The 24,661-nt window shown below is 37.4% G+C and overlaps 1 protein-coding gene across 1 annotated transcript in view; it reads left to right on the top strand.

The window, feature by feature from the left end:
* Positions 1 to 22,904: 22,904 nt before the first annotated feature.
* Positions 22,905 to 24,661, top strand: part of LRRK2 (leucine rich repeat kinase 2) — a 144,963-nt gene continuing 143,206 nt past the window's right edge. The window contains exon 1 of the mRNA XM_077753653.1: positions 22,905 to 23,094. Coding sequence (XP_077609779.1) covers positions 22,905 to 23,094 — 190 coding nt within the window. The remainder of the gene's footprint in view (positions 23,095 to 24,661) is intronic.

Raw genomic sequence — 24,661 nt, forward strand, 5'->3', positions numbered from 1 at the left:
CGTCATCATACTCTTTGTCATTGTTTCCTTTACTCCTCTTTCAACATCTTTTTGTAAGGTTAGATGAAAAATAAGGTTTAAGTCTGTAACCTGCATTATATCCTTAAGTAAACTTTTAAAAAATGAGATAGGAATATAGAGATAGGTGCGAAGGAAGAAATTCTCAAATAAATTGGCCCAGTTTAAAAAAATAATTCAGCAGAGCACCTACACTGATCATGAGGCCTTCATCAATATTAGTAAATATTTAGTAAGTACTTAATATGTTCTAAACAATTTTCTATTTGAACACGCCAACACAGGGGCGCCTGGGTGGCTCAGTTGGTTAAATGTCCAACTTCGACTGAGGTCATGATCTCACCATTCGTGGGTTTGAGCTCCACATTGGGCTCTGTGCTGACAGCTAGCTCAGAGCCTGGAGCCTGTTTCAGATTCTGTATCTCCCTCTCTCTCTGACCCTCCCCTGCTCACGCTGTCTGTCTCTCTCTCTCTCTCTCTTTCTCAGAAATAAAGAAAACATTTAAAAAATTGAAGAAAAAATGAACATGCCAACATAGCAACTCCTCTTTTGGGGGCTTACAAACTAACCAAAAGAGCAAATGTTAAGTAAGTAAATATAATTACATATAAGAAGGAAGGAAGTAAACTTTAAGAATTGAAGATATAGAGAAATTGACTTTAAAGCAAGCAATGACAATAGAAAACTCATATTACCAATTTTTATATATATTGATTATATCATTTATGTTGACTATTATGTATCAGTATATTATATATGGATATTATTTATATTGATTATATTATATATTGGTTATATTATATGTTGGTTATATTATTCATACTGATTATATACTGACTTTTAATCTTCATGATAGCCCTGTATTATTTTGCTAGGGTTGTTGTTGCAAAATACCACAGCCTGAGTGATTTAAACAACAGAAATTTATTTTCTCATTTCAATTTAATTACCTCTTTAAAGATTCCATCTCTGAATACAGTCACATTCTGTGGTACTGAGAGTCAGGGCCTTAACACATGAACTTGTCAGGGAAAAACAATCCAGCCTATAATAAGTACTATGAGGCAGGTACAGTGGTTATCTCCGTGGATGTGACTTAGAGATGTAAAGTAACTTGCCTGGGATTTGAACTCTAAGATCTATGCATTTAATCCCCATGGTCATGTTTAATAAAGCAATTGGTTGAAGAATTTAGGAAATAAGTTATCAGAAACCAGAAAAAGTGAGAGGCATCATACACACGAAAGCATATATGGCATGGTTTTATTTAGTCTGAGATTTAATTCAAATCTCTACTTTGATACCTGTTAAGTTATTTAAGATTAATACTGATAACCACACTGATTTTTTAAATCCCTTTTTCTCCCCAAAATCCCAATGTATTTTGAAATTTTCTGTTATATTCTATTTTGCTTTTTAAAAATCCTTGTGATAATCTGTTAAACTGATTTCTTGACACACTAATGGGTTGTGGGCCACATCTGAAAACCACTGCATTATGTAGCTTTTGTGGTTACATGTGAATTCTGCTCAGTAGTGATATAAAGCTCAGAGTCTTGGTGTTCTTCAGTCTTTAATTACCTAAAGAACTTACAAGAAGAAAGTTTTATTCTCTTGATGCAAAGAAACACATAAAACATGACATTTAAAATTTTTTTTTCTCTGCTGAATGCTGCTGACCTGTCCTCTCCTCTGGTGTCTTGACTGATAGAGTGGGCACATAGGAATTAAGAGCAAAGTGATGGGACATCAGCTTTTTGATGACATTCTCCCAACGTGGGTGAATGCTCCTGGGTTCCCTACCTCCCATTGTGGTTTGAACTTAACCTTCTTGGCACAGGATGAAAACTGGGAGAATTGCAGGTATCTCAGATATCCACCGGCCCAACTACTGGCCAAGTTAATATATTAGAGGTCATTGCCCATAAGTTATCTTATTTCTTGAAGCTTATTCTTTTTTCACTCTCTGCTCTTGGCTCCTGTGCACCTGTGCACATGTATGTGCATACATACACATGGACACACACACATACACACACACTCTTGTAAGGCTACAAGTGTTTATCCATTTCCTTTTATGAAGTGGTAAGTGCTACTTGCCGTACCCTATGTGAGAAGCCTGTAACCGATGGAAGGTAAACAATAGGAAGTAGGGGACCCAGCAGCATTCACCCATGTTAGGAGAAGTCTCACGAGAAAGCTGACATCCAATCATTTTGCTCTTAGCTCCTGTGTGCCTACTCTATCAGTCAACACACAGGAGGACAGAACAGGTAAGCAGCACTTAGCAGAGCAAAGTAGAATTCTTTTGTTATTAGTTTAAAAGTTTGTATGCTAAGAGAAAGGAGGGGGTGAAGAAGAAAGTGTTGGCAATGCAAGAAAGGAAAAGTACTGTCATACATTTGTCATTTCCCTCCAGCCAAGACCACCAAGAACACACCTGTGGTAAAACTTTGGATTTATTACTTTTGGCAACAAAGGAAAATGCAGACCTTGAGCAACTAAGGGGATCTCAGGAAGAGACCTGTAGAAAATACTTACAGAATTTTTGCTTGAGTTAGGTAATTTGTGTAGGATCTAAGGAAAGGGGTTTTGCTTTGGGTTGAATACTACTAGGAAGTGGGAGTGATTCTATGATTAGATATCTAAATAGATCTTATCTAGAAGAAAAAGCTAAGTCTAGTTTGAAGATGTAATTCATAAAGAAGTAGAAATCACTCCTGTTAGCCAGCGTCTTCCTATGTTCCAGCTGCTGTGAACAGAATATCACAGATTGGGTGGCTTAAACGACAGAAACTTATTCCTCAAAGAAGTCCAAGATTCAGTGTCTGGTGAAAGCCTGCTTCCTGGTTCTTAGATGGCATCCTCTTGATGGATCCTTACAAGGTGGGCAAAAGGAGCTGTCTAGAGTTGCTTTTATAAGGACACCAAACTCATTCATGAGGGCTCTACCCTCATGACCTAATCACCTTCCAAAGCCCCATCTCCTAATAAGTCACATTTAGGATTAGTTTCAATATTTGAATCAAAACAGTCTACAGCAGCTAGGAGACAGAATGTTTGGTCATTTTTTTGTGAATTGGACAAAGTTGTTCATGTTTTTATATGTGTTCAAACACGATGGCAGAGTGGTCTAGTTTTTGCCTTGATATGTCATAGTCACAGAGTGGCCTTGTCTGATGTTGATGTTCTATAACATTTTAGGCTCCATAGAACAGCAAGGTCTGGCTGTGAGAGCCAGGTCAGCTTTTGACATCATGGAGACGGAGCTGAGTTTTACTCTTGGATTTGTGACCTCTCTTTGGTATGAATGGGGTCCATATTCTAAGTGGTGCTTAACACTCGCTAAAATCTTGAAGGTTGACTGTATTGCAGAATGTTTTAGAGTATTTAAACTTTAAAACTTCAAGACATAGTTGATAGATTACAATTAAAAATATTATAAAATTATAATGTACTAGTTGAGTTGTGTCCACCAAAAATTAATTTTAATCTCTCAATGTAAGTTTTCTACTTTAAGCAAATTTCCCAGAAATTTTCATCTCTAATTGTAGTTTAAATACTGACATCATAATTGTCTTTTATTTTTAATACTGAGTTAATATCCACACGCATAATAATGGTAAGATTTTGTTTTTGTTTTTGTGTTTATGTTTTCTTTATTTCGTGGGGCACCCAGGTGGCTCAGTCAGTTAAGTTTCCAACTCTTGATTTTGGCTCAAGTCATAATCTCATGTTTTGTGAGTTTGAGCCCCACTGCCAGTGCAGAGCCTGCTTGGGATTTTCCTTTTCTTCCTCTCTCTCTGCCTCTACCCTCCTCACGCTGTCTCTCTGTATCTCAAAATAAATAAAACTCAACAAATGCTGACTGCAGTCAGAATTTTATGTTCTCTAAGTAAATTTCAAGGACAATACATAGTAGGTTCCAAAGCAACATGGTTGGAAATGAAAATTTTAAATAATTAATATGTAATTAGTNTAATAATTATATTATTAATTAGTTAATATATGGCTGACTCATTCAGAAGAGTATGTGACTCTTGATCTCAAGGTCATGAGTTCAAGCCCCACATTGTGTGTAGAGATCACATAAGCAAATAAAACTTTAAAATAATTACTATCATTCAGTAACTTTTTCTTGGAATCATAGAATTTTTGAAATGGAGGAAATGATAATAATAATAATGTCATTATAATAATATAGAAAGCATTTATTAAGTCATTCTTGTATCACGTATGCATTACTTAATTTCAGCAATTACTACCCAAAGTTTAGTGTAAAAGGATTTAACGAAACTTAAATACACTGCCAGCTATTGAAAAATAAAATAAATACAGCAAATAGTAGAGCTGGGGCTATGTATGAAGCAGATGTTTGACTCCAAAGCTTACAATTTTAATCATCATAGCAATAAAATTTAATATTGATGAGTGCCTACTATATGCCAGGCACTGTTCTAATGTCTTCTATACATTTTATCATTGAATCCTTAAAACAACCCTGAAAGATGGATACTGTTTCATTGGCACCTGGTTTACCATGATGGCCCCCAAAGCCATGGAACTAGCAATCAGCTCATTATTATACCTCACTCTTTGGTTAAGTAACAAAGTTAGCTTAAAGGACTTTTATTTAGTCCTGCCCCACAACTGATGCCTGAAGTCTTCCTTTAACTGCTTTCTGAGAGAATGTCTATTTGATATTTCCAGGGATGAGTAAATTACAGCTTCCCAAGGCAACCTATTCCATCTCTGGAATATTTGTCTTCCTAGAGTTTATTATCATTAGTTAGAGTTTTACCTCTTAGGACAATATAAAGTCTCCTACCTCTTCTAATTTCCAACTGAATAAGAAGTTGGACTTTTTTATTTTCACATGACTTACTGATGTTTAGAATCACAAGATGAATTTAAGTGTCTTTAGCATATTTATATTAACTAAGATTTGTAAGCTTCCTCTGTGCCTTGTGTGATTTATTGATCTCTTACTTTAGGTTATATTTATACTCTTTTTAAGAAATTTAAGATGTCCCTTTCGCTAAAAAAATATTTCATTATAAAAACTTTCAAAATGTACATTAAGACTAAATATATCAGTAACTTAAAATTAATAATTATCAAAGTTTGGCCACAACTGCTTTATCCATCCATTTATCCTTTTTGTCCTATTAGTTAAGTCTTTTAAAGCAAATAATAGACATTCTATCATTCCAGCCCTACATATAAAATTACAAATACTGGCATATATAATCACAATATGTTCTTTCCATTTTGAAAATGTGAATTTAGAAAAAAGATTGCTTCTAAGCTGCTTAAACTCCACACTTTGGGAGGAAGGACAGCTTAAATACTTCTAAAAGTTGTCTCATGGTTTGAAGAATTTTTAAAAAGTTTTTAATATGTTTTTCATTTCTACGTGAATCAACAGCTTAGGAATTTTATTAAGTACTCATTGAGTTACTCCCTGCCCCCTTTTTCACATTGAAATTGCAAGAAGACCTTAGTATATTTAGAGCTGTATACCATTTGTGAACAGCTTCCTTTTTCTTCTGAACGACTAATATGAGAGAAAAAAAGGTTTTAAATAACTGTGGCTCAACACAGGAAGTGTGGGGAATAAAGTTAATTGTGTAAAATATTACATGCATTTTGAGAAAAGAACAAACAGAAAAGAAACACAATGAGCCTCTAGCTTTTAATATTCTAGCTTCCAGGTCCTATATTTTTCTTCCGGAAGTTTTTTTTTTGGGGGGGGGGCTTCTCTTAAATTTTACAAATCTATTTTAATCTTTTCCTCTAATGTGTCACGTCCTTTAATTGTAGAAATAATGAGATGTCTATGCTACACACAAGTTTTAATGAATGACAACAACAATAAACAGAAGAGATAAAATCAATCACAAATGCCAATAACCAAAAATAACCAGATGTCAATGCTATATAATAGATAATAAGTAGATTTAATAATACTGTTTCTACACTTCAACATCATATTATGTACTGTGTCACTTAGACTATTTCAACTTGCATATATGGTATTTGTCTAACCATTTAAAATTTTTTTGGATATTAGTTTTCTCCCTCTTATTTGCTACCAGACATACTGTTTTTAGAATCTTTATTGAGATATTATTCACATACTATACAGTGTATCCATTTAAAACATGGAATTCAGGGGCACCTGGGTGGCTCATTTGGTTAAGAAAAGGACTCTTGGTTTCGACTTAGGTCATGATCTTGCGGCTTCGTGAGTTCGAGCCGGTGTCGGGCTCTACACTGACAGTGCTGCAGAGTCTGCTTGGGAGTCTGTCTCTCCTTCTCTCTCTGCCCCTTCTCCGACCCATGCTGTCTTTGTCTTTGCTCTCAAAATAAATAAAGTTTTAAAAAAGTGTGCAATTTAGTGGTTTTTACCAATATATGCAACCATCACCATAGTTAATTTTAGAACATTTTCATCATAAAAGGAACTTCACCCGTCTCATTCCCCCAACCCTAAGCAACTGCTGCTGCTTTATTTGGTCATTTGTCCCTGGCTTTTTCATTTAGTTTAATGCTTTCAAGGATCATCCAAGGTGTAGCATGTATTAGAACTTTATTCCACTGGATATACTACTTTGTGTTTATCCGTTTAACAGTTGGTGGTATACATAATGTTTGAAAGTGAATCATCTTACACTTATATCTTTGCATTAGTATTATTATTTTTATTATTTAATATTGGAATTTTAAAAGTAAAATTACTTGAATAAAGAGGTGTTCTTTCAGGGTTTTTAACACAAACTGTCAAGTATATCAAGTTCATAGAAGAAAATTGATATTTCAATTGCTGGTTCAATTTGCATTTCCTTGATTATTTGGAAGGATGAGCAGTTGTTCATGTTCTCTGATTAATATTCTATGAATTTTAGTGTATTCTGGCTAATTTTATTTAGTGATTTTTTGTTGTTGTTGGTTGCCAGAGTTCTTTATAAAATGAAGATCTTACCTTTGCACATACATATTTATATGTAGACCTTGCTCATTCTTCATTTCTCAGCTTAATGGACACTTCTTTTTTAAAAAATTTTTTTAACATTTATGTATTTTGGAGACAGAGCTAGAGGCAGAGCACAAGTGGTGGAGAGGCAGAGAGAAAAGGAGATACAGAATCCAAAGCAGGCTCCAGAATCTGAGTTGTCAGCACAGAGCCCGTCGCGCATCTTGAACTCACAGACTGGGAGATAATGACCTGAGCCTAAGCTGGTCACTTACCTGACTGAGCCACCCAGGTGCCCTTAATGGACACTTCTCTCAGCTAGCCTCCCTACCCTCTTCGGTTCAGGTTAAGTACTCCCTACTCCTTTCTGCCTTGCATTCTTGTTTTGGAATTGTTCAGTTGACTTTTTTGCCTGTTTGGCTGTGAATGGGCAAGTGGAGATCCCTAAATTGGGGTGTACATGTGTTTTGCACAGGGACAAATAGGGGCAACAGAGGAGAGCCAGTAAAGCTTGAAATTCAGCCCTTCTTAATTCCACAATGTGCCAACAGGGGGCACCTCTTCAGTTTCCACTGAGGTACCCTGAAGTAGCAGCAGTTGCAGGGACTAAATCTATGTTGTTTGCTATTGCATTTTCAATTTCTATACATTGTTGGCCCAAGCTCAATACATGCTTAGTGTAGGACAGAAAAGAAGAAAGGAAATTAACATTTATCCACCATATATTTTACAAATATATTCCTTCTGTCCTTTGCCAAATAAAATTCTAGTGTATTTTTGGGTACAGGATTTAAATTTTTTTAATGTTTATTTTTGAGAGAGAGACACAGAGTGTGATCAGGGGAGTGGCAGAGAGAGAGGGAGACACAGAATCCGAAGCAGGCTCCAGACTCTGAGCTGTCAGCACAGAGCCCGATGAGGGGCTCAAATTCACAAACCTTGAGATCATTACCGGAACTGAAGTCGGAAGCTCAACTGACTGAGCCACCCAGGTGCCCCAGGATTAAAACTATTTTTAAATTCAATTAAACATAATATTCCTTTCTATGGTAGAGATAAATATATATACATACATATATAGTTAATATATATAAGTATAGCATAATTTATATTAATTAATTAATTAATTAACCTACTAATTCCAAAAGATTTGTAATCATTCACTTAGGTTTTCCACACTTGTGAATGTATTACTCGCAAATAATGAAACTCTTTTAAATAGTTACTTTTTGTTATTTCTGTTTATCTTATGCTCTATCCAAAATTTCCATAAGAGTGCTAAATGACCCTGTTTTCTTCATTATACGTTGAAGTATGCCTCTGATAACAAATAATAAGGGATTCTGAATTCCTTGAGGGCAGAACTCATGCTTTTCTCCTTTTTAAAATCTTCACAACACCTAGAAAAAGAGAGATACACTACAATAAATTTTCATCACCAAGTTTGTTTAAATAAATAGGGATGTCTCTTTGGGTAAATACCTAGTAATGCAATTGCTTGATCATCAGGTAGTTCTATTTTTAACTTTTTGAGGAACCTCCATACTGTTTTCCAGAGTAGCTGTTTGCATTTCCTCCAACAGTGTCAGAGCATTCCCCTTTCTCCACATCTTTGCAAAACCTGTTGTTTTTGGGGCTGTTGATTTTAACCATTCTGACAAACGTGAGATGATATCTCACTGTAGTTTTGATTTGCATTTCCCTGATGATGGTGATCTTTTCATGGGTCTGTTGGCCATCTGTATGTTTCTTTAGAAAAATGTCTATTCATGCCTTCTGCCTATTTTTTATTTAGATTATTCATTTTTAGGTGTTAAGTTGTATCAGTTCTTTATGTATTTTGGATAAGTAACCCTTTATCAGATATGTCATTTACAAATATCTTCGCCTATCCAATAGGTTGCCTTTTAGTTTTGTTGATTATTTCCTTCACCGTGCAGAAGCTTTTTATTTTTATGAAACAACCCAACTGTTCATCACTGTTGGGATGAACATTCTGTTCATCACATGAGTGGATGAAGAAGAAGTGGTATATTTATATATAATGGACTATTACTTAGCCATAAAAATCAATGAAATCTTGCCATCTGCAATGGCATGATGGAGATAGAGAGCATTATGCTAAATGAAACAAATCAGTCAGAGTTAGACAAATACTGTATAATTTCACTCATATGTGGAATTCAAGAAATAAAGCAAGTGAGCAAAGGGAAAAAGAGAGAGAGAGAGAGAAGCAAATCAAAAAACAGACTCTTAACTATAGAGAACAAACTGATGGTTACCAGAGGGGAGGTGAATGGGAGAATGGGTTAAATAGGTGATGGGGATTAAGGAGTACTATAACAAGCACTGGCTGTTGTATGGAAGTGTTGAATCTCTACCTTGTACACCTGAAACAAATATTACACTGTATGTTAGCTAACTGGAATTTAAATAAAAACTTAAAAAAAGCTAAAAAAATAGGAATGCCTATAAGCTTTCCCCATTGATTATGATCCACTAATATGGATGTAAAGAATTGAATGTCTTTGCCCAATGACATAGAAACAAAAACTTTAGTTGTTCTTGGAACTATGTCAGGCTTAAATAAATAAACAACGACCACTACCATTTAAAGCATATTTTAAAGTGTTTCTATTTAATTTTGAGAGAGAGAGAGAGAGAGAGAGATAGCATGCATGGGGGAGGGGCAGAGAGAGAGAGGGAGACAGAGGATCCAAAGTGGAGTCTGTGCTGACAGCAGAGGTCCTACTGTCATGAACTCATGAACCATGAGATCATGACCTGAACCGATGTCAGATGCTTAAACGACTGAGCCACTCAGGTGCCCCATCATTCTAAGCATAGTTTAGATATTACTCTGGGTGTTTTACCCATGTTATTTTTTTTGTTATTGTTAATTTCATCAAAGGACTGTGATGAATACATTTTGAGGTTTTAAAGTACTTTTTAAATGTCACCTGTAAATCCACTTTTATAAAGCTGTCTTCAAAAGACTCATAATCTCCCAGGTAAATGATCATCTCTAAACCTATGTATTTTAGACAGATGTGGTAGAGATAAGCATTGTGACTAATATATTGTTTTGTGATCTTTGTGTACATCCTTAGCCTCAATAAATTCTTGGGTTTGGTTTAATCAAGAGCTCTATGTTTTAATACAGCTTTAGAGAAAGCTTCTTTTTAACAAAACACAGATGCTAATGATACTCTCACATAATTATTTATTTCTGCATAGCATTCATCTCTAATGTAAGTCTAACTTAGCAGTTTCTTTGCTTACTTTTCTATAAACCTCTGGCTTCCAGTTGTTTTGCCCAGGGTTTCCTAAACTTATACTGTGTTGGAATGAAAGATCCCCCTCCCCCTTTTTCCCATTGCTTACTAACGTAGGAGGTGACAATGACCACTTTCCTCAAACTCTGGCTTTAGAAGGACCTCACATTAGGAGAGTCACAGTGAAATCATGAGTAATTGTGGTTGGAAGCTGCACTTCTCTATTACCCAGCAGTGCCCCGTCAAGTGTTCAGCCTTGTCTCTTATCCTGGAAGATGGCCAGAGTGTATGATGTCTCCCCCCTCACCGACACAATTGAAATTTGTTGCTAAGTTGCTAAGTTATGTCAGTGACGCCAACAAAATCGTAAACTCACTGGCTTCAAAGATTGAAACATGAAGCATCAATGGCCACACCGACCCCTCACCCAAGCTACCTACTCCCCTCGCAGAAGACCAGACCATGTGTTAGTGGATATTAGTCACTGTCGCACAGTAAAGGCCGTTGTCATGAGGACCTTGTGGATGGTACTGCTGGACATTACAGAGCAGGGAAAATATGGTATTTACAGAAACTCTTTAGCATCCACATCATGAATCCCAAATGGAATTCACCCAAACTGGTAGAGTTCAAATATAACAAAGTATTAGATAAATTACCAAGCTAAATGAACACAAAAGCCTATCACCCAACAAATTAATTTCACTCTCTTATTGGCTCAGACACTGTTGTGTAGGTTGACTGTGTTTTTCAATTTGCCTCATGCAACTCAGGAGTACAAAAGAAACGTCTGAGATATCTTTTTGCATCATCTGCTCTCAACTGTTCGTAACTTTCTTTAAACTGTAAGCTACAACTCTGGGGCATGCGGTGAATACAAACTCAGCTGAATAATAATGGCTTGTTCATCCAACTGCCTTGAACAGGTTGAGCACTCATTGGAAGCTTTCCAGCCCTTGGAAAGTGGAAATTTTTAGCGATGGGTAAGGTGACACGCCTAGCATTTTAACCGGTGACTTGAAAGTTAATGTTTAAGCTATCTTCAACTTTTCAAGTGCTAGTGACATAGTTGAAAGAAGACTTACACAAATATGACCAGTCAAATTTTTACTATAGGAGGGCGTACATTATCCCGCCCTTCAGCAAACTGCCTATGGTGCAAAGCTCCATGGGACCTGAACCTCTGTAGTTCTGGGTGGGTTGTCTGGCTTCTGCCTAGTTGAGTAAATCAGTTAATCTGGTTGATTTTTAAATTCAAGCTGTTTTTCAGAACTGAAATATTGAAAGGTGAGGACACAAACCTAAACTGAAAGTAGAAACAGTTTTTCCCTTCCTTATTTCATACAGAAGCGGACCCAAACTGCTGCAATCTTGGGGACGTTCGCTATTGCGACAAAGGAAGCAAAACAGAGATAAAGGAATCCAGTGCAAGGAGGGGCCGTTTCCAGGTCATAGCCAGATTGCAAACTGCCCATTTCTTGTTAAAAACATTTGTGATTCATAAAACTTCCTTCACTGTTTACTGCATAGCACAACTCTGAGAGAAACGGAGACATAAACCAGCAGATTTGCAAATTAGAGAGGCTCTTCTGGCTGCTTCCGTTGCTGTGGTCACTTATGTGTGTAAAATGCAGTGGAAAGAAGAAAACCATGTTTACAGAAACCTGATGAAAATTTGTACAAGATACGACAAGTTTGAGCAATCAGTTGAAAGCCCAAGTCCCTTCATGTTGCTTTCAAAGCCATTGGTGATTTGGACTAATCGCCGGTGGCCTCTCTGGGCTCCCTTCTTAGTACTCCCTACCTGGGACTCCAGGTTATCTCCCCTTTTCCAGTACTCAGCGCATTCTCTGTGGCACATGCCTGTTCCAGAAGGAACGTTCTGCTGTCTGCTCCCTAAGTCGGACTCAAGCAGTCTCCTGTATCTCCCCTGATTAACCTACCTTACCCTATCATTATTCTTAGCACACTGTGTTGAATTCCATTTACTAGTTTACCCTGCTGCTGGGCTACAGGCTCTGGCCTATCTGTCCTGTTCCATTCTAGACCAAATGCCTGGCACTTAGAAGTGCCTCAGTAAATGTTTGTTCAGTGGATGAGTTCACTGCAGATGTATTAAAGAATTTTTACATTTACAATCTTACAAATAACATCAGGATCACATTTCAGATGGTGCACTTGGTTGGGCGAGCATTATGATGATCTTTGTTTTCTCTAAATCAACTGAATTCTAACTCCAAAGGGTAGTTCTACCAGATGGCAGAAAAGTCAGTCTCTGTCGCTTAGGGGCTGGATCCTGCCCTGTGGTTGTGCTTGTGGGAGTACCCAGACCAGATACCCAGCTTTCCTTGTCACTCCCGGAAGGATTTGTTTTGAAGCCTGATCATGCCTCCTCTGTCCCCACTCTCCCGCCCCTCAATTTTCACATTTCTTTTACATCTTAGGAAATCTTACTTACTCCAGTCCCTTTCCCCTCTCCCCTCAAATAACACCTCACTTTCGCTGGCACTTAGCTTAATCTCTTAAAAGGGGACAGGCCTTAGAATAAAGAAAACTGGGAAGAAGTCTTCTCTCTGAGCACATAAATCTTGTGCAAGAAGCACAAAGGGTATAAACAACCAGTTAGAAATAGGAAGTGGAGGGGCACCTTAGTGGTTTAGTCGGTTGAGTGTCTGACTTCGGCTTAGGTCATGATCTCACGGTTCATGGGTTCGAGCCTGGCATCAGGCTCTGTGCTGACAGCCAAGAGCCTGGAGCCTGCTTCAGATTCTGTGTCTTTCTTTTTATCTGTCCCTCCCCTGCTCATGCTTTGTCTCTCAAAAATAAATAAACATTTTTTTAAAAAGGGACGTGGAAGGGAAAATACTGAGAGCAAAAATCCAACATAATTTCCAACGATGATGATAATTACAAAATCCTGCTACCACTTGACTCATCTGGGTGATGATTTTGCGCCAGGTGACCCAGGATGTAAATAATGTTAGATACAGGATCACTGAATAATGCAGATGGGCAAGGAGGATCAGAACTGTTTCCCTCAAGTACCAGCTAAGGAGAGCGCCGATTTCTAGAAAGGAACATCTGGAAATTAAAACCCCAAGCACACTGTATTGTATTTAAGGGTTTTTTCTCTCTTTTCTCTTTCATATAAATATAGATATGATATATACATATAAATTAAATATAATTATAAATGTGGTATATTATGTACCATATATCAATATACAATTTTATATTATATATTATGTAATAAACATGCAAAATATACTACATATGTTATTATATTGTACACATATATGAATATATACATACATATGCATATATATAAAAACTTATATATAATAAACAAGTACATTTATAATAGATTTAAGAATGGTTATTCTAAGAGGAAAAAGGAACTATATCCCACTATTAAAAGATAATGGGACAAATAGAGGATGAGGTTTTTCTGAGAACAGCGCAGAATCTGTCATGCGGCCTGGCCTCTGGACTGAAGCAAAAAACAAAAGGACTGCAGAAATCAGGTAATAAAAACTAAAATCAGTGCATCATGAATATCATTTGTGGGGTATTTGCTGCATACAGAGGGCGTCCGTAGCTCTAGTATCAGGAGAATTTGGCCACAATAAAAGGACTTTCTGCTCTTTCGGAGGGACTAGAGATGGTCTCCTGGGCTCAGGCAGCAGTTGCCCACAGTGCCCTCAGTTACATAGTCAGCATGAATCATCTTCCTTTTGCTGTGTCAGAAACAGGGACCCCCATTCACTCAATATTTATTGACTATCTTCATGAACTAAGAAACTTAACTAAACTCTGAGGATGCAAGAGTGAGAAAAAAACTCACTGAGTATCATGGAGTTTATAGTTGAATCAATGAAGAATAGAAAAAAAAATACAGTTAAATCCTACTTGGTAGCCAAGAGAATACATTGGGGGGCTCATGAGAGGAATATCCTGGGCACCCAAGGCATATTTGGGGGAATATGGGTGACAGCTACAGAAAACTGCTGTTTGCCTGCTGTGGGTCTCTGTGGATCCCTAGTCTGATGTGACCAACAAAATGTGGGTTAGGTTTTAAGATGTGTAAATTAACTGTGTAGGAATCCAAGTATTGATCTCAATTTTTAGAATAAATCTCATTTTGTTGTTTTTAAGTCATGAGTTAAAGTCAAAGAGACTCTTATCTGAGGTGTCGATATGTTCTCAGCCAAAGAAAGTCTTAATAATGATTGCAGTTATGATCTGGACCCCAGACCTGCCACATTGTTAGGTACTTCTTTTCTGTCTCTATAGAGTCATTGGCCTTACATGGCCTGGTCCTTCATGGTGAGAACTGTTTCCAAGTCACACAGTTGTGTGTTTAAATACCAGCTTCCAGTCGCATACTTAGACCATGTTTAACTTCTCAAACACTATTTCTTTAAAAAATAGGAATAACAGCTGCCTCCTAGGGTTGTTGAGCTTAAATACACCATATATGGAAAATGGCTCGAGTAAACTAGGATTCATAGGTGCCCAGTAAATTTTGTTTCCCTTTATTTCCAACTGCCCATCCCCCTTTATTTCCTATGTAGCCATTTAAACTGTGGCAAGAGATCCTTCCTGCCCTATGTAATAATTGCTGAACATTGAAGAAAACAGCTTTAAGCTTTACCCAGGACGTTTCCATAGTGTCCTTGAGCTAGAAATATGAAGAAATATCATACTAGAAAAGCACTGTCACTCTCTCACATAGCTCTATATTTGCAAGGTGTTGTTTCTTTCTCTTTCCACTTCTGCTGTAGCAAGTGCTTTGGGCATTAAGATGTTAGTCTTTTAAAAATTTTTTTACCCCTCTTTAGGGTCATTATAGACAGTGTGTGTGTGTGTTTGTGTGTGTGTGTATGTGTGTGTGTGTGTAGAATGCATAGCAATAAAAAAAACCAACTTAGCTTTTGTAGCTAGTAGAAATATTGTTTCTCTTTCGTCTTCTCTATTTCTTACTCTTGCCAGAGGTCTACTATAGAATATGGTGGTATGTGGACTTTTGTATTATATCCCTTGTTACTTGCTTTTATAGTATTCCTTTTTTTTTTTTTTTTTGCCTTGTGTCTAGAGACCTTGCTATACTATCCCTAAAGGATGTAATACATTTTGATGATAAAATCCCACTCTGGATGCTTATATTAATTTATTAGTATTCTTGTTATTATTTTTATTGAGATTTATCTTTCAATTGCAACATTGTATTTAAATGTCTTCTATTATTCTCGTCTATTCTTCATATCAGAAAAATAAAGGCCATAATTCCTTGAGGCCTTACCAAACTTTAAAAAAATTTGTTTAATGTTTATTTATTTTTGAAAGTCAGAGAGACAGAGTGTGAGTGGGGAAGAGGTAGAGAGAGAGAGACACACACAGAATCTGAAGCAGGCTCTAGGCTCTGAGCTGTCAGCACAGAACCTGATGTGGGGCTCGAACTCACGAACCAGGAGATCATGACCTGAGCTGAAGCTGGATGCTTAAATGACTGAGCCACCCAGTCGTCCCTATCCCACTTTCTTTTTAAGCAACATAATTTCCCTTTTACAGGATTCTTTAGTATTCTTTAATATTATTCTCTATATTATTTAATATTATTTTCTATGTCAAATATAGCACAAGGGTTTTCAGTTAATCTCTATCAATTATTCAGGAATTGGATTGAGTCACAGAAATTTGTCAGTAATAGAGACAGTTGAATATCCTTTCTATTCTATTCTAGTCTGTTATTCATTCTGCAAACTCTTGATCTTGACAATATTTGGAGCAGATGCAGCAAGGAATGGAACTAATCTTACTTTCTTCCATCACCTTCCCAATAGATAGCGGGTGATCAATAATATTTACTGAATGAGAAAATAAAGTGATGAACTGATATGCCTTTTATGATGTGCTTTTACAGAAGATGGTTGCCTCGATGTGATTACATCAGAAGTTTTCATCTATTTTCTATCAAAAATTTCCCTTTGTGATTCTTTGTTTTTGGAATGAACCTACACTGTTTCCTATATCTTGTTGTGATACTTCCAGTTCTCTTTACCCTAGTTTGGCTTTGTTTTGGGGTTATCCCATAATTGATAATGGAAAGCTTAATATGGTATATGAAATTCAAGACAGAGGAAAGTCAAGATAGGAATAGTCTGGTTGGCTGTCCTCCCAGAGGCCTTCTCCCGGGGTGCATGGCAAACCTGATACTGTCCCATGTGACTCGGGACCTGATGGCACCGAGACTTGCTCTCTATAGTCAACGCATTCTCATGGAACTCATTCAAGGACATTCACATCAATCAAATTCATCATTCCTTCCAAGTAGTATAAAACAAAAATGTTAATGTACTGATTTAGAGCAAGAAATATAACTGTTATGTGGACCAGAATACACATATCATCCTGCACGGTGCATTTCTTCCCTGCAATAATAACAACCACAACCACCATAATAATAAATAATTTTTTAATTTTTGATGTTTAATTTATTTAATTTATTTTCTTTTTTTTAGAGAGAGAGAGAGTGCAAGTGGAGGAGATATGCCTGGGGAGAGAGAGAGAATCTTAACCTGGCTTGATCCTGCTTAAGGGATCAAGATCCAGGGATCTTAACCTGAGCCAAAATCAAGAGTCTAATTAATGCTCAACTGACTGAGCCATCTAGGCATCTGAATAACAAAATTTTTTCAGAGAACTACAGGGAAATCAATGTAACATTAACTGCTTGATGAGCATGAAACCAGAAAAATGACTAGGTGATTTGAATGTTTAGAAGCAATAGGCTACCCCATTAAGGTGTTTTCCCATTTAACACACATTCAAAACTTTTTTCTAATCACCAACTCCAATACCTCCCTGATCCTCCATACTCACAAATGATCTCATTTACCTCCTACCTTTGCAATGGGAACTCTTATTTCCTGTTACTCCACCTACAAACTTACCTGTCTCCACAGGTGCCCCTTCCTCCTTCTTTTAGTTTACTCCAAAACCTTCCTAAGGTTAATTCTAACCCTGTTATTTATATTCCAGATTGCATACCCATAGGGACTCATTCAATAGATTATCCCTTCAGCCTTTTGCTTTAGCCTTCTATATCATAAGATAATACAAAGTAGCCTACTCCTTAAAAAAATTTTTTTTAAGTTTATTTATTTTGAGAGAGGGAGAGAGAATGAGCAGGGGAGGGGCAGAGAGACTGGGAGAGACAGAGAATCTGAAGCAGGCTCTATGCTGATAGCAAAAAACCTTAATGAGGGGCTCGAACTCACAAATTGTGAGATCATGACTGAGCCAAAGTCTGATGCTTAACTGGTTGAGCCACCCAGGTGGCCCTAAATTACCCTAGTCTTGATTCCACCCCCAACACCAACTCCACAAAATATGCTTTCTTGGCCAGAGTTGAATTTTGAGTTGAACTCACAGACTCTTGACCCCTGTGGTCTGTCTTCACCCTACATCCCTCTCCTGGAATCACTCTCAGCAGGGAACCACTGATCTCCCTGCCATGAATGCAGACACATATTGGCACACATGTTCCATGCGCTCATTGTCCCCCTGGTCTCTTACTCATCATTCTTCAGGGGTGTTCCTCCTAATTCTTTGGGTACTCTTTATCATCTCTTTTGGACTCCTCTTTTCTTGTCCTAAGTGTTCTTTTGCTAGTCTACAGCTTTTTTTTTTTAATTTTTAAACGTTTTATTCATTTCTGAGAGAGGGAGACAGCATGAGCTGGGGAGGGTCAGAGAGAGAGGGAGACACAGAATCTGAAACAGGCTCCAGGATCTGAGCTAGCTGTCAGCAGAGCCCGATGCGGGGCTCGAACCCACGAACCCTGAGATCATGACTGGAGCTGAAGTTGGCCGCCCAACTGACTGGGAGCCACCCAGGCACATCTATAGCTTTTTTTTTTTTCTGAAAGATTTCAGTTTTTGCTCTGTGTCATTTATTAGTTTTAAGCCCACTATTATTTATAGCCCACTTTTTTCTTTTAGCTTCTGACCTATAGGTACAGCCTATAGGCCATTTGTGTGTTGTTACAGACATGTAACATCTATGATTCTAAAACTGAACTTGTTCCCTGTCTCCTTTCCCCTCCCCGCTATGACTTGCTCCATATCTAGTGGTGGTTGTCTTCCTAAATGGCACTGTCTTCACTTAAAAAAAAAATGTTTATTTATTTTTGAGAGAGAGAAAGACAGAGCATGAGTTGGGAAGGGGCAGAGAGAGGGAGACAGAATCCCAAGCAGACGCCAGGCCCTGAGCTGTCAGCACAGAGCCTGATGTGGGGCTCGAACTCAGGAACCGCGAGATCATGAACCTGAGCTGAAGTCGGACACTTAACTGTCTGAGCCATCTTGGTACCCCCAGTACTCCCCTCACTTAATTGGTAAGTTTCATATTTCCTTCTTTGTATCTTTACATCAAATTAATATCCAAATTCAATCTATTCTGTGACCCCAATGTCTTACAGATCGATTAAATCCTTCCATCCATCCTTCATCAAATCCATCCTTCCTGCCGTGGCCTCATTCAAGCTACCATAATCTCTCCCCTGTATTCCTTCACAAGTCTCCAAACACAATCTTCTTTCCTCCAGTTTGATCCTTCAATCTCTTTTCCACCCTACCATAGTGAGCCCTTGAAAGCACAAATCTTTGCACATCACTATTTTAAGCAAAACTCTGCAGACCCACTCTGTGGTTCTTAGGTAAAGTGCAAAGTCCCTGACTTACAAGATCCTTCATGATGTGGCCTTGGTTCACCTTCCCAGATTGACCTCCCATCTCTCCTGCAGTCATGCTGTCATTAAACTACTAGATCTGCCTTGAGGACTGGAAAGCTTTATTCTGGCAGCTACGGGGACTATTGTTAGCAGACAGCCCTCAGCTGTAGTCCCGTCTCAGAATTACTTCAGCTGAAGAGAATCCCCTCACACAAGGTTGGCACTCTCCATTACAAAAATTGCCTTTAGCCAATGACTGGTCCACATGGAGTAATAAAGACTTGGTCTCATTATTTCAATTCAGAACAACCCTGAGGGCCATCTCAGCTTCACAGCTCTTGCGGGTTTGTTTGGCCTTCTCTCATCGTGCATTACAATACTTACTACTCAGCACTGTAACATCCTTAGATTGTAAACTCTATATTTACATTTAGATCCCAGTGCCCAGAACATAACAGATACTCACTAAACAACGATTGAATTCATTCATTTATTCGTATGTTCCTTCCTTCCTGCCTTCATTTTGGTAATAGCATAGCTTCATCAGAGGGTCCAAAAGCTACTGGTCAAGACATGCTTTCCAACAGTTTAGTCTACTTTTGCTTCACTTTTCTATCAGTGTTTATCTTAACAATGACTTCTGCTGGATGAACACTAAGTTTGCCTATTTTGTTCTTCGCCAATGGTTCCTTGGTTGCTCTTCAATACCTTTTAGATAAATACATTTGTTCTTTAGATATGTTAATATATTGCATTAGGTAAATACAGTGTTGCTATCTGGGTGAAGGTGTGTCTCTGAAATGATTTCCATGTATTATTTTGGTCTCTTCTGCTTTTGTTGATTTTGTGCCTCATTTTCCCCCAAGTTCTTACAGGGGTTAGAAGCTCCCCTCTATGGTTCCCATGTTCTGGCTGCCAGTAACAACATACCCCTGTGGTGAAAGGGACTATATCAACATTTTTCTCTCTTGATTCTTTTTCTGGCTCCCCTTGATTCTTTTTCTGGTTCACAAGAAGACAAATACATTTTCCAACAGTTGGTGGCAACTTAGTATGTTTTTTTAAACAGGATTTTTACTTGTAAATGGAAAGAAATGCTAATTTAGGGGGAAAGGTAACACTGTAATGTAGAGATAATCAGAGGCAAGAATTAGACTCAGAGTCGTCTGACAGACACGTAAGACATGAAACATAACACCTCATTAATATCCAAATAATACCTGAAGACTAACGTCACTTGTGAAACACTCATGCGTTCACATCTCTGTAATTGAGCTTTAGATCTCACCACTGTGCAGAATTGTTCTCCACTGTCACCCAATTCAAAGGGTGCTTTTAAGTCTTTCCTGCTCTTGACCTTACTCATAAACACTTCCCCTTCTAAATACTTTCCTCCATTCTCCCCTATTTTTCCTTTCATTCTCTCACTGTACCTCCTGGGACATTTATTTCTCTTTCATTCCTCACATTCCAACGTCCCCTCTCTTCCTCTCTTTACATGCATGGTGATTTCGTCAAGCCTCAAAACTCTTGCTAGGCAATCTGAGTCCTTTCCTTTCTTCCATTATAATAATTACTGTGTTGTATTGCTTCACAATTGTTTGCAAATTGGTCTCACTAGACTGTGAGTTATTATAGAGTAGAGATTGTGTCTTTTGGGTCCCTAATACACACAGCAGAGCCCAAACTCAGTAGGTATACAATACAGCAGTTCTCTCTTATCTGCAGGGGATATGTTCCAACACTCTCACTGAATGGCTAAAACCTCAAATAATACTGAACCTTCTATACAGGCATACCTTGTTTTATTGTCAATTTCCTCCGTAATTGAAGGTTTTTTGCTCCCCTGTGAAGATAAGTCTATCAGCACCCTTTTCCCAACAGCATTTGCTCATTTCATGTCTCTCTGTCACATCTGGTTAATTCTCCAACATTTCAAACTTCTTCATTATTGTTACATTTGTTATGGTGATCTGTGATTATGACTTGCTGAAAGCTCAGATGATGGTAAACCTATTTTAGCAATAAAGTATTTTTAAATTAAGGTATGTACATTTTTTAGATGTTATGCTGTTGCACACTTAACAGACTGCAGTATATTATAAACATAAGTTTTGTATGCACTGGGAAACAAAAATATTAATTTGACTAACTCTATTGCAATATTCACTTTATTGTGATGGTCTGGAAGTGAACCTGCAGTACCCCTGAGGTATGTCTTCTCCTATACATACATACATACATACCTATGTAAAGTTTAATTTATAAATTAGGGACAGTAAGAAATTAGCACGCTACCTATAATAAAGAACAATTATAGCAACATACTGTAATAAAAGTTATATGAATGTGGTCTCTTTCAAAATATCTTATTGTACTGTATTCAACCGTCTTCTTCTGTTAATGTGAGAAGATAGACGAAGTGCAGTGAAAGACCCAGGCAGGCATTGTGATGTAACCTTAGGCTGCTATTGACCTTCCCAAGATATCTCAAAAAGAGGTCCTCTGCTTCCGGTCTACAGTTGCCCATAGGTAACTGAAATTGCAGAAAGAGAAACTGCAAATTACGGGGGTCTACTGTAGTTGTTGACTTACTGACTGAATATCTGGGAATATTCTTCTGTTTATGTCCAAATTTGCCTTCTTGTTAATCTCAAAAAAGTACTGCAAACTAATTTGACAATAAAATTTTTTAAATAGTATAGAAAGATATATGCTTCTTACAACAGATTTAAATAAAACCATCCACTTAGGGGGCACCTGAGTGGCTCAGTTGGTTAAGCGTCTGTCTCTTGATCTCAGCTCAGGTCTTGATCTCAGGGTTGTGAGTTCTAAGCCCCATGTTGGGCTTGGTGCTTGCTGATCATGAAGTGTACTTAAAAAAAGTCATCCACTTAGGATAGTCATCTAAATTTTCCAGAAACTAGTACTAGTGGTGGAAGATAAGATTAATATATATCTCTTCATTTGGAACCTAAGTATGTATGTGCCTTTATATTATAACTACCTTTGCTAGGAATGTGAAACTATGTTCCTTTTAAAAAAATTTTAAATATTTATTTTTGAGAGAGAGAGAGACAGAGTGAGAGTGGGGGAGGGGCAGAGAGGGAAGAAAACACGGAATCCCAAGCAGTCTCCAGGCTCCGAGCTGTCAGCACAAAGCCCAAAGTATGGCTAGAACCCATGAACCTCGTCATCATGACCTGAGCCGAAGTTGGACACTCAACTGACTGAGCCACCCAAGTGCCCCATCAAACTATTTTCTAAAGATACCATTTATTTATCAGGTTGTAAAAACAATGTTTCTCCTAAAATGAAATTTCCAGGCACTTTTTTTCCTATAAAAGAATGTAATAATAAAGATTAATCATTTCATTGTTTTTATTCTTATTATTTTACCAGCAGAGGTTAAGAGCCATGACCGAGAATTTAGTTTCTTACCCTCAAAATATTTTAGATCACTCATAAGGTGATTGTATGGGCAATGATCTATTGTGGGTGAAGTAGATATTGGATTAGTTTTTGATGCTATTGTTTCTGTTTTTCTATGACATTCTTAATATACATATGCATTTCTAAAAATTTTAATCAAGGATATAATAATAGCATATAAATTCGGGAGACTGCTTCCCTGAGCAAACCAAGCATGAAGACTGTAGATACTCTGCTGTTCTAATCTCAGAGTCAATCAGATTTGACTTTAATGAGAGATTATTTCAACTGATAGAAGGAGAATATCACATCATGAGTGCAGCTGTAATTCTTATCTGTAGTTCAGAAACCAAAAAAGAAAGTTGCTTTCTGTATAAATAAGGCACAGATGATAAAGGATAGGCATGGGTTCAGTGATTAGATAGGCTCTCTCTGGTTTAATGAAACTCACCTAAGAAAAACGAAGTGATGGAAAAAGTCTGGACTGAGAGTCTAAGAACTCGAGTTCACACAGTTCAGCTCCGCCTTTTAGTGATGACTCTGGGAAGATCTTTTTACCCCTCTGGCCTGCCACTGCCATTCATTCAGTTATTCACCCAAGTACCAGAAACTCAAGGAATGGCTGTTCTGCGCCAGAGACGGTCTTGCTGGAGCACAGGTACAGAATGAAATCCATAGGATGACCTATGAAATGTAGGATGACCTATAGGATGACCTGTGGAATGTAGAGCATCAATGAAGTATTTCCGGGAATCTGGCTACATTACTTGAATCATCACCTGATGACTATGTAGACTTTTGAATTATAGCACATATCCAAGGAGTTCACTGGACTTTAGTTTGAATTTTCCTGTTTGGCTTGTGCCATATAAAATACTTTGCCTTTTAATTATCAGTGCGATAAGTCATATTCTCCAAATAAGTTTTCTACTTTTAAGGTAAAAAATTGTATTTTGTAAATTACTTTGCCTTATTTCTTGTTATAATATACATTTACCATGAAGGATTTGAAAAACATAGAAAATATAAATGCCATAAAAATCCCTTGTAATTCTATCGTCTAACAAGAACCACCATTATATATGAGTTATATGTACTCTTCTTAGTTAATTTGGTGCGTAAAAGGAATTAATCTGTTGCTTTATTTATTACTTTGACACCAGTGAAGCTGCACATATATCTGATTATTTTTATTATGAAATAAGTTAGAAATATAGAGTATAGATAATAATATAATGGACATTCATGTACCCAATAATAAGCTTAAGAAAAAAAATGTTACAGATATAATTGTAGCTTCCAATTCTTCTTGAAGGTGTTTCTACTTTCCTCTCCCCAGAGATAACCACTAGCTAGAATGTATGATTCCCATGTATAATTTTGTACTGTTACTACATATATATATGTATCCCTAAGGTATATGCAACCTTACATGTTTTGTAACATTAGAGTATTGATATCATAGTAGAATATGTATTTTACTGTAACTTTTATAAAAGCTTAGTATTATATTTTGTGCTATTTAGTTATGTCGATACATGGAGCTCTAGTTCAATAATTTTACAGATTTATATAAATCCATTATATGAATATATGCAATTTAAGCGTGGATGACATTCATATGGTTTTCATTTTCATTGTAAGCAAAAAATTTTGCAGGGAACATTTTAATTATTTATTTTTGAGAGAGAGGGAGAGAGACAGAGACAGAGTGTAAGCTGGGGAAGGGCAGAGAAAGAAGGAGATACAGAATCGGAAGCAGGCTCCAGGCTTGGAGCTGTCAATACAGAGCCCATTGTGGGGCTTGAACTCACGGACTGCAAAGTCGGGCACTTAACCACCTGAGCCACCCAGGCGCCCCTGCACTGAACATTTTTATATAATTTTTCTTGTGCATATGTGAGTGTCTCCATGAGATATCCATGGAGAGGAAGTGCTGGGTCAGAGGACGCACACGTCTTCCGCTGTACTAGATATTGCCCTATTGGTTTCCAAAGTGATTGTCTTTTATTTATTTATTTTTTATTTTTTTTAAATTTTTCTTTATTTCTAGGAGAGAGAGAGAGACAGCGTGAGCAGGGGAAGGTCAGAGAGAGAGGGAGTCACAGACTGAAACAGGCTCCAGGCTCTGAGCTGGCAGTCAGCACAGAGCCCGACGCGGGGCCAGAACCCAGGAACCGCGAGATCATGACCTAAGCGAACGTCGGACGCTTAACCCACTAAGC

Source organism: Crocuta crocuta, unplaced genomic scaffold, assembly GCF_008692635.1.
Source record: "Crocuta crocuta isolate KB4526 unplaced genomic scaffold, BGI_CrCroc_1.0 scaffold30, whole genome shotgun sequence".
In the NCBI taxonomy this organism is placed as follows: Eukaryota; Metazoa; Chordata; class Mammalia; order Carnivora; family Hyaenidae; genus Crocuta; species Crocuta crocuta.